The following is a 10535-nucleotide window of genomic DNA, read 5'->3' on the forward strand; positions in this document are numbered from 1 at the left end:
AAGATGGAGTTCTTGACCCCAACTTCAGGCCATCTCCAGTAACCAAATCTGCACAGGCTGAGATGCAAGGTCAGAACTTACATATTTTAGAGTGTTTTGCCTGCTGTTCATATTTTTGCACAGTTTTCATATATTTAGGGTGGGGATGAAGATGAGAGGAGGATATTATCCCTTTTATTTTTTTTATCTGTGTAAATTGTTGAATCGCCTTATTTACATATTAGACTTATAATTTCCCAATGTGGATTTTTTTTGGACATTGAAGAGAGCAGAGCTGGCTGGTAGCATAAGGAACACTTTGTATTCCTGATCTACTTATATTTATACAGAATTAGAGACTGAAAAATGTTTACGAACTGCTGCCATAAGAAAGCTTTACAAAATCTTTGAATGCAAAATGACAGCTTGCTGAATGAACTATTTTTGTTAGTTCTGTTACCATGGACACTCAATAATGGTATTTATTTACTTTTGCTTGTCTTGTTCTGGATGAGAGCAGAATATAGAAGTTCTAATCCAATATGCAAGTGCTAAGTAGAAGCAATGTAAACAGTGTGCTTCTCAGAGAGTTTGCACATTCGAGAAGAAAAAGTCATTTGTTGAATTGTTTCCCAAATGTGGGCACTGCTATGGTCCAACTTTTGCTACCATAGTTTGAAGCCTATCAAGTGAAGCACATTTGTCCTTCTGGATCTACTGAAGAGCAGCAAAGCCTTCTCCGTTGGTACTCTCGGAGCACCACCTAATGGATGAATGAGGAAAGATCCTGTTCGGCAAGTTTCTGACCAACCTAAAATTATTCTGTCCCCCCATCAAGTACCTGCTCTTCAACACCACTGCAAAGTGTACCCAGTTATGCCAGACGACAGATAAATAAGAATTGGTTAAGGAAAGCTGCCATTCTATGTGTGATTCCAGTGTGTCTTTCACATGTACTGGTAACTTGAAATTTCTTTAAATGTTTGGATAGACTAGAGACTAAATTTGCAGTTTTCTTTTAAGATAACATTGTATTTGAAATTGTTAAAGGAAAAACCCAGATGGTTTCCAAACAATCTCCAGAAGTATTTGAAGGACCTTCTTGTCAGTTTCATAAATGACTTGTTCTTCAGGATCTTCATAACAGACAACTGAACATCACACTGGTAGCTTCCCAAAAGACAAGACAGGTAGCAAAGAAGGCTTGAAGATCTCTGAATCTATGTAGGAGTTTCAACCATTTCTTATGGCCCTGCCTTTCCTCTTTTTATAAATGGCAATTTCAACTCTGTTGTCTTCTATTTTTGTGTAGTTTTTTCTGCTGCTTCCATCTGGAGAAGGGAGAGATCAGGAGAGAAATTAAGGCAGAATCAAAAAAGAAGGAAAATGGAAGGCACTAGTAGATGTTGAGATTCCCAGAGCAAAGATCTCAGCTGGTTCTATAGGACAGACTGTCCTTGTAACCCTCAGTAATGTCTCCTGACATGGTCTCCCAGCTGAGGCCTTTCCACTTTTTGGCCAACATCTCCATCTGTTTCCATCAGCACTTCTCTGAAATGCCCACAATTTTTTTTTAAATTTTTTTTTTTTGCTTTTCTTGCTGTGAGAAGGAAAGTTTTTCTTTCCATTGGCAGTTTTCCTTCTGAGCAGCTGAGTAATGCTCTCCACAGGCCTGCTGTCCTGCTTGGAAAGAGGTCCTTCCCAGCCAGGTCTGAGTTCCCAGCCAGCTGCAGGACCTGCATGTTCCTGGCAGTTCAGGCCCTTTGCTGGCCAACAGTAACACCTACACCTCTTCTCCAAAAGCAGCCTGCTAGCCCCCACACCTCCTCTGTTTGCTGTCTGGTAAAGAGGGATTTTACCTTTACTTACAGTCCTTATGCTGTACAGAGTTCATCTCTTTTCCTGTTTTTCCTTTTGTTTCCTCTATTTAAGAAGGAGCTTTTCTGAGTCTGATAAAAGCTCCCCATTGACTTCCAACAGAAAATATGATCAAGTATTATCTGATATCTCTACAAGAATACATTTTTGGCCAACTTCCTTCCAAAATGTGTTACATCTGCTCTGTCTAGTAACAAGCTCTGCCCAGTCCCATGATTTTCTAAGCTCTTGCAGGACAGCAGCATTTTTCTTGAAAGGCAAGGCAGCTGAAAAAGTGAATAGCAATGCAATATAAAGATGTGTCTGACTCAGGAAATCTCTGCCCAAGGTTCACTGGAGCTTTGGAGGTTATTTGGAGGCAAATACTACACTATACTTGCACTCCTCTAATTCCTTGTGTTGCATGCAAAACCCCCCACAAAGCTCCACATCAACCAGTTGGTTCTCCTTTTGTTTGCTTGAAGCCAAACTCTAAAATCACTGTTCTGATAAATAAACACTGAAATGCTCTTGGACTGAACCCGTGGTTTTGCTCTCACAGTGGACTTCAGCATACTGTAAAAATAGTTGTCAAGATGCCAACACAGTGCCCAGACTGTGGGAGCTGCTGGGTGTGCTGTGGCAGAGCCACCTGGTCCCTGGCAGACTCAATGTTCCTCAGACAAGCGCTGCCAGCTGCTGTGGTAGTTCATTGAGAGGGGTTTAAAAGACATGATGTGGTGCTTAGGAACGTGGTTTAAGCACTGGACTTGGTAGAGTTAGGTTACGGTTGGCAGAGTTAGGTTATGATTGGACTTGATGGTCTTGAAGGTCTTTTCCAACCAGAAGGATTCTTTGTGTCTTTTTCTTCTGTGCTGATGCCCACTGCAAAGTCTTCAGTTCAGAGGACAGGTAAATGTGACATGGGACAGAGGTGAGCTATAAACCAGTGGTTATTTAGATTTTATTGGGTTCTTTAATATTCTGTGCTTGTTTGATGATCATACAGGGGTTTCTTATCAAATATTTGGAAACCCTTAAATGAAGCACATGCTGATAGCACATATTTGTTGTTTGTTTTCTGCTCGACACATCATCTAGGATGTGATGATTTTAATTTGATAGAAGGTATAGAGGAGGTCATGATGAGACAATGAACTATGAGCAAACAATACACATGACTGGAGATTTTTCAACTTAATTTGGCAGGTCTCTTTGCATTTTGCATCTTGCAGCAAGATTTCTCACTGGGTTCCTTGAAGGGATTAATTTCTTTTGTGGAGTTTTGGAGAAATGAGAACAAGGTGGAGATGATTCAGATTGGGGGTTTTGGTTTGCTTGTTTGTTTTTTGTTTTACCACTGATGGATGTTATTATAAACCTCAACAACGGTCCAATCTTGTTTAAATGATTAGTATTTCTGCTTGAAGAGCCAGGATTTTACCCTATAATAGTCACTCAAAATTTGTTTAAGTCTGCTTTTATAAATATACAATGATGCAATAAATGCACCACAACTGTCCCACCATTTTATTACTGTTATTGGTTCAATTTCAAAGGGAATTATGTCTGGAAGCAGTATAATCCAGTGTGGGATTATATTACAACTTTTCAATTCTGCAGTGGTATTAGAATCCAAACTGTGCCTCTATTTGGTTTGTTAACTTGTTTTTCTGAACATTTGCAGAATTAAAATATCCCAGTTTTGCCAAAAATCAGACCTCAGTTTGGCAGACTTGTTTTATCAATTCCAGTTGTTCTTCCACAACCCTTTGAGGATTTTTTGTGTAGTCAATACTCTGTGTACTTCATCATGCACATCAAATACCTCTGCACTTAAACACAAACTATAGTATTTCTGTCTTATTTTTGGCCCAGGCTAATTTTGTTCTACATTAAGTATTTTGGAGTGCCAAATGCTTACAGTATAGCATCTCAGTTGTAGTGGTTTGTGTTATGATTACAGTGTTGTCATGGTAGTATAATTTTTACAAATGAAAAGCCAGGGTTCACATAATGTAGTTCTTACAAATCCTGAAAGGCCTGGGATGGGTCAGTTAGTCATACATTTTATAGCATCCCACATACAATAAGCTTTTTTAAGTCCTACAAATGCACACTATTTAGTAGAATTAGTTGGCAATTCTTTAAAAAGTACTCATTTGAAAAACTAGCAAACGTAGTCTTTATATTTTAAAACAGCTTTCACTTTTTTGTTCAAGAGAATTGTCCTTTGCACTGCAGCTACTATCTCATTTGAGTCAGCTAGGCTGTGTCTGCTCACCACCCCTGGGATATGCAGTTTATGGGAAAAATGGCACAGTGGGAAGTTACATCTGCTGCCTTCTGAACAATCCCCAGATATGGAATGAGTTAATAATGATTTACTTCAAAAGACAGTCATTGAGAAAGTCCATTTCTGAAAATACACATCTGAAAAAAAGAACACTAAGTTTTTACACATAATGGAACATCCAGTAGTGTTCAAAGGTCTGACAAAACAGCCCTGACAGCTCAGGTTCTCGACAAAAGAACCAGGGCTGGGTGCTGACCATCTGCTGTTGATGCCATTTGCTTCCCCGAGCCATGAGGCATCACCCTTCCCATGCTGGGTCAGTCTCCACTGGCCAACAGGGGCACTGACTCCATCAGAAACTATAACCAGGAGGGAAGGGATGGTACAAGCTGGTGCCAGGGTAGCATAGAAATAACAACGCATAGGGCACAATACAGTGTCAGTTTTGTCCTTAAAATACCCATCTCTTTCTCCTTTTATATATTTTTATTTTTCATTTATTATACTTCAGACCTTATTAACTGTGGAAATCACATTTAATCAAACCATAAGCTTTAGCTGTTTTCTTGTTCTCTTGATCTAGTAAAATTTGTTTCTAAAGTATAATTGTCTCTTTATTAAGAACAGACTTTTAATGGAAATGGGATGTTTAGTCAAGTGCCTGAACAAGTTGGGGAATAGAATTGCCCAAGCCTTTAATAAATAACTGTTGGTGTCTTTTTTTTCCTGGGAATGTCCAGTCCATGAGTCTCATAGAGATTGGGAATCCTTCCCAAAGTCTGGAAAACGTGTGTCGCTGGGCCTACTTGCAGCAGAAGCCTGACACTGGGCATGCAGAATATCACGACCATGCCATCTTTCTCACCAGGCAGGATTTTGGTCCATCTGGCATGCAAGGTAAGATGTTCATCAGGTTTTGCTTTGTAAACGTCAAGACTTCTGAGCAGTATTTCTGTTTATTGCTTAGCAAGGCTAGTTATGAAGAGTTTAATTGGGTATCTTTTGCTCAGTTTTGGTCAAGATTATCTTTCCCCAAGACCTCTGCATACAGCCATTTTCATTTGTAACTCTTTTAGTTAATATTTTATCCTTTCTCACTTGTGGGATTATTTATTGAATCATTTTTTTTTGCTCTTGCTGAATCCCAGGAAATGAGTGCCCTATCTTAAACAGTCCTGAAAATGCCCAAAGATTAAAAGATAGATTTTGTGTTTAGAAAGTCTCCAAAGCTGTTGCTGGGTTCCAGAAGGATTGCCCAGAAGATTGTTACAGAGAGGTCTGGGACAGCAGGGCCAAGCGCTGTGTCTGCTTCTTCCTTTTTTCAGGGCTCTGCCTCCTGTGAGCTCAGATTTGTTTACAGGAGGGCATCAGTCTTGGAGCTTTCCTGTTCCTTTTAGGTTGGCCAGATCTGCTGCCAGCACAAGGCTGGGGCTTTGCCCATGTGTTCCCTGAGGGCTGGAGCTGCACAGAGCTCCTTGTGAGCTGTGACATAGCAGTCTCTGGTGTCCTTTCCCCCACTTGCCTCATGCATTTGGAGAAGACAATTGCAGGATGGTTGTAGAGGTGACAACAGTTTTCTTGGTGAGCCAGAAATACAGTTTTAGTTTGTTCAACAGGCTGCTCTCATCTGTTTTGTAGATGAGGGAGCATATTTTAAAAAGTTCAGGTCTCTTGAGAGGACCACTTAAGCTACATTTGTGTCACAGCAGAAGACAGATATTTATTCTAGAGCTTCTCACCACATTGCCTTTCCATATTTGTCTGTTTCTGGGTGTTCATACAGGCTACGCTCCAGTCACTGGGATGTGTCACCCTGTTCGAAGCTGCACTCTCAACCATGAAGATGGTTTTTCATCTGCTTTTGTGGTGGCTCATGAAACTGGACATGTGTGAGTAGATCTGTGGGCATCCTGTGTCCCACCTTATAATGACATTGGTACCAGCAAATATCCGTGACGTTGTAAAAATGATGTTAAGAATAAAAAAGATAACATAAAGAATATGTTATGAAACAATATTGGGGGTTACCCCTGGCTTCAGTTCTCAGGTCTCTCAAGGCTTTTTTTATAGTTTTCAAGATACTTTATGTTTTAGTATTTTCAAATAAAAAAAAAAACCAACTAATACCAAAATACTTTCTAAGACTGCTGTAAGAATAGATTGAATGATGCATTTTAGCCTCCTGGTGGGTACGTAAAGTGCTGATGATGAAATATGGATTCATTGAGTCAGCGCAATACATGGTTCTTGGAAACAATCCATGTTAAAGAAGCACATTATCTGCATGTGTTACTGCTGGTGAAGGACACAATACTATAGAGAAAGGAGGTGCCAAGCACCGAGGTTACAACTGTTCTAGATATTTCATATAAGAAGGGCAGCCATTTTACTTATTGATGTGATTAGAAGCAGTGACTGGGCAGCACTTGTCACAGCTTTGGTTTCTCCCAGAGCGTTTTAGCTTCCCTGCTTGCAGACAACACCCACTGACTTCCCATTTTCTCTTTGGTAGAACAGCAGTTCCTAAAGGCTTTTTCTGAACAGTTTTGATCTATTTGGTTTTCCCTAAGAAACCCTGCAGGCCCTTTTCTCTTTGCTGGAGCAGAATTATGAAGGCCTTGAAAAAAAAAAAAATTGCTAAAGTCTATTGGATCTCACAGCAAACATATCTTAATTAGACAGGGACATAGAATTGGTACCCAGATGGTATTTGATTCCAGAATTTTTGAAATAGGATTAGAAAGAATACCCAGTGAGCTTTAAAATAGATACCATTGCAGGATGTTTGTAATCTCTCAAATCGCATTCAGCCCCAATCTGTTAATTTTGTTTAAGTTATGGACAGGTATTGTCCATGTTAGTCAAACAGTGCTTGTGGAAAAAATGCAATATAAGATCCTAAAAAAGGAAGGAGAAAATATATTAATGATAAAACAAACAAGAAAATTTAGAATATCTGTAACTTGGGATAATTTCCAGCAAGCACCCAGAACTTTTCAGGCTGTTTCACATTTAAACAATGTGCAGTTGCTACTGGGCTGTAACACCAGGCAGTCTAAGCTGGCATTTTTTGTTTGCTTGTTTGTTTTTCATGCAAAAGACTTGTCTACAATTTCAAATTGCCTAAAATTAAGCTAAGGTATGATTTTTAAAAAGCCAGATAAACTCCCAAATAACTCCAGATTGGAGTAAGAATAGATGTCTGTTAATACTCCTGAAGAGTGGAAATGGATTCATCTAGCCATAGTAAGTCACAAATGTGGGTGTGCACAGAAGTCCAAAGAAGGCATTTTTAGTATGTTTTGGAAGTGGATTAGGCTAATGACATGAAAGTACTGCTAAGGGTCAGTGCTTCTATGTGGTAGCCACTGACTCCTTAGCTTCAGTCTCACCCTTAGCTTCAGTCTCACCCTTAGTTCTTATGACTTAGCTCATCTGGACAAGGATCAGGTGACTTAAGAACCTTGTTGCAACCAACCCCTGTTGACATTTGGGATGTGGGAGCTCTTGGGTGCTCAGGTTCACCCGCCATGTGACGTTGCTGTCTCTCTCCTGTGTGGGGCAGTTTAGGCATGGAGCACGATGGCCAAGGGAACAGGTGTGGGGACGAAGTCCGGCTGGGGAGCATCATGGCCCCCCTGGTCCAAGCCGCGTTCCACCGCTTCCACTGGTCCCGCTGCAGCCAGCAAGAGCTGAACCGATACCTCCAGTGAGTAGCTGTTAAGCAGCCTCCCTCCTTGGATTAGGAAGCATCTAAGAACAACACAGCATCTAGCATTTGTGCTTTCTCCTTTCGTTAGTTACTTAACTGGGGTTGAATAAAACAAATGAAGAATCCTCCCCATCCTATTTGGAACAAGAAGTTTTCCCATAAATTGCAAGTAATAATGCAAGTTCTCAAGTAGTTTGATTTCAGACCATTGAAAATTGTTCTCATTTCATTTACTCCTATTCATTTTCTGGACACTGACAGTATGTATGCTGTCCTCTCAGGGGTTATGAGAAGATACTATTACTTATCTCATGGCTAACTTTCCTCCCTCCCTAAATTTGACTTCTAGCTGGAGGACCATCTTACAGTCACCAAATTTGGCTTTCAAGGGCCATTTGTTGCTTACAATACCTGTCAGTGATAAGATGGTGCTGCCTAAAGAGGAAATTGTGTCCTTTAAGTGCTCAGGGCTTTTCTTGACTTCAATAGATAACAAGAGAAAGAACATAGTTCTACAATTAATTCTTCAGTTGATACTTTTCATTTAAGTACCCTAAATGTAAAAACTGTTTAACCAGCTACCTCCATGTCTCTTGTCATCACTTTGAACCTGATACTCTGGGCTTGAGACCTGTGCTGGAGACCCTTGAGAAACTGATGTTTATGGCCATATTTTTTGCTCCTTATAGAAAAAAAAAAATCCCCTTGTTGTCATGTGCAAGTTGTACAGAAAAAGATGGGGAAACTACTAGGATACCTGGGGAAAACTGAAAATGAGGAAGGAAAACTGCAGCAAAATACATTAAGTAAATGAGAGTCTTTTTTGTCAATATTTCTATTATCTTAGATGCGTAAGGTATGGCAGTAAGGAATAAAAATGTTGTGAGGGAAGACTGATTGTTTCAGTTAGCAAGCTCCTTTATAGCTTTAGCCATTAAAGAAAATCATATGGCCTGGAGGGCTGCTTTACATTCTTCTAAGTACAACTATTTTTAATATCTTATAACAAAGCAGAACGATGGTTTGCTTTGAAGTAAATGTAACCTCAAAATTCTGCTTTCAACTATTAGTATCTTCAAGGCAACCTGAATATTTGCCAGAATAGACCCATGTGTGATCTCCTCATATCTCTTCAATAACTCTGAGATGTTTCAGAGATACTGTCAGCCATGTTGGTCATAAGAATTAACCAACTATTAGACTGTGTTAATAATTGTTATATATCCTCTGTCCACCATCTGAGAGTCAGATGTGGTTCCAGTACGTTACAGGCTGTCCTCACTCTTCAGGAGGAGAGGAGAAATTCATCACACAGAAAGGAAGCTTTGTACAAATTATGGATGGAGCTGAGAGCAGGAAGAGAAAGGGAACAAACCTGAGGGTTTAATGCAGGCAAGAAAGTACAGATACAAGTGTTGCCACTTCTCAGCAAGGTCACAGGAAGCTTAGTGATAATCTCGGATGGTTTCCCTGGCTTCTGCTTCTGAAACTTCACTTGAAAGATAGTTGTAGGCAGCAAGAAGTTCCACAAATGGAAGATTAATTAAACTTTCTTTTCTTCTCCATCTCCTGTGGATTCTTCCTTTGATTCCTTTCACAAAGAGAGCCTGGGGACTGATAGGAATTTACCTGGAAGCTAAATGGAAATTACAGTGGAAGGGCTTCAGAAAAAATATAGAATCCATTAAAGGTGGATAGAGCATGAGAGTTAATGTGAGTGTAATTGCAGTATTAGCTGCTCCTCACGACCAGCATCTGAGAAGTCGTAGGCTCTGTTTTGTTTGGAACAAAAAGGCAATGAAACCACAAACACTGTGCAAGTCTCCCAGCCCCATCTGTTACTGTAATTTTTGCCTGTTGCAGTTCCTATGATTGTCTGCGTGATGATCCCTTCGAACACGACTGGCCTTCCCTTCCCCAGCTGCCAGGAATTCACTACTCCATGAATGAGCAGTGTCGTTTTGATTTTGGTTTGGGCTACATGATGTGCACAGCTGTGAGTACTTAAGTTTGGCTTCTGCTGTTTCTCCTCCAAGAGTGTTGTAAGTGTCCCTGAAATGTCCTTAATCAAGACAGTGCAGTGAAGCCCACAAGAAAAGACATTGTGCCTGCTTAGCTCTAAGCAAGGAATAACAACTGAATGTGGACAAATATGTTATTTTAAGTATCTCTGTCTGTTATTTTTTTTAAACTAGAGTTACAGAAATAATTACTCTGTAGTTCCATAAATAGGTGTAGAATCAAAGCAAAGAAGTTTGCTCCACTGTTGAGCCTCCTGTTGCTGGCAGCTGGTTACTTTGCTACAAAACTCCTGCCCAGATGGGAAGGAGGTGGATTTGGTGTCACACCTTGTAGTGCTAACACAGGGCAGTATGCTTTTATGATCCAGTTTCATGGAAAGTGTGATGCATTTTGATGCCTACCATGAGAAAATAAACATGTCAGTGAATAGAGCAATTTGCAAGGACTCTTGATGACATGATTTGCTCTCTTGTACCAGAAACACAAGAGAGAAAGTCTAAATTAATGCAAGACAATATGAATGCAATTCTCAATGGACTGGCCTCAAAAAGCAGAGTGTTTTCAGCAGAGCTGTGCCTCCTGCCTTCAGCTTCTCAAGTAGGACAAAATATTAAATTGAAAGAGATGTTTTCAGCTGGTGTGGCAGCTGCTGGCACATAACATTCCTGC

At 40.1% G+C, this 10535-nt stretch overlaps 1 protein-coding gene across 1 annotated transcript in view; it reads left to right on the top strand.

Annotated features, from left to right (window-relative positions):
- ADAMTS2 (ADAM metallopeptidase with thrombospondin type 1 motif, 2) overlaps window positions 1–10535 on the top strand; it is a 174984-nt gene that overhangs the window by 135851 nt on the left and 28598 nt on the right. The window contains exons 6-9 of the mRNA XM_009995604.1: window positions 4873–5029; window positions 5916–6021; window positions 7698–7841; window positions 9708–9840. Of these exons, the coding sequence (XP_009993906.1) occupies window positions 4873–5029; window positions 5916–6021; window positions 7698–7841; window positions 9708–9840 (540 nt within the window). The remainder of the gene's footprint in view (window positions 1–4872; window positions 5030–5915; window positions 6022–7697; window positions 7842–9707; window positions 9841–10535) is intronic.

Source organism: Chaetura pelagica, unplaced genomic scaffold (genome assembly GCF_000747805.2).
Source record: "Chaetura pelagica isolate M959 unplaced genomic scaffold, ChaPel_1.0 scaffold420, whole genome shotgun sequence".
Lineage (NCBI taxonomy): Eukaryota > Metazoa > Chordata > Aves > Apodiformes > Apodidae > Chaetura > Chaetura pelagica.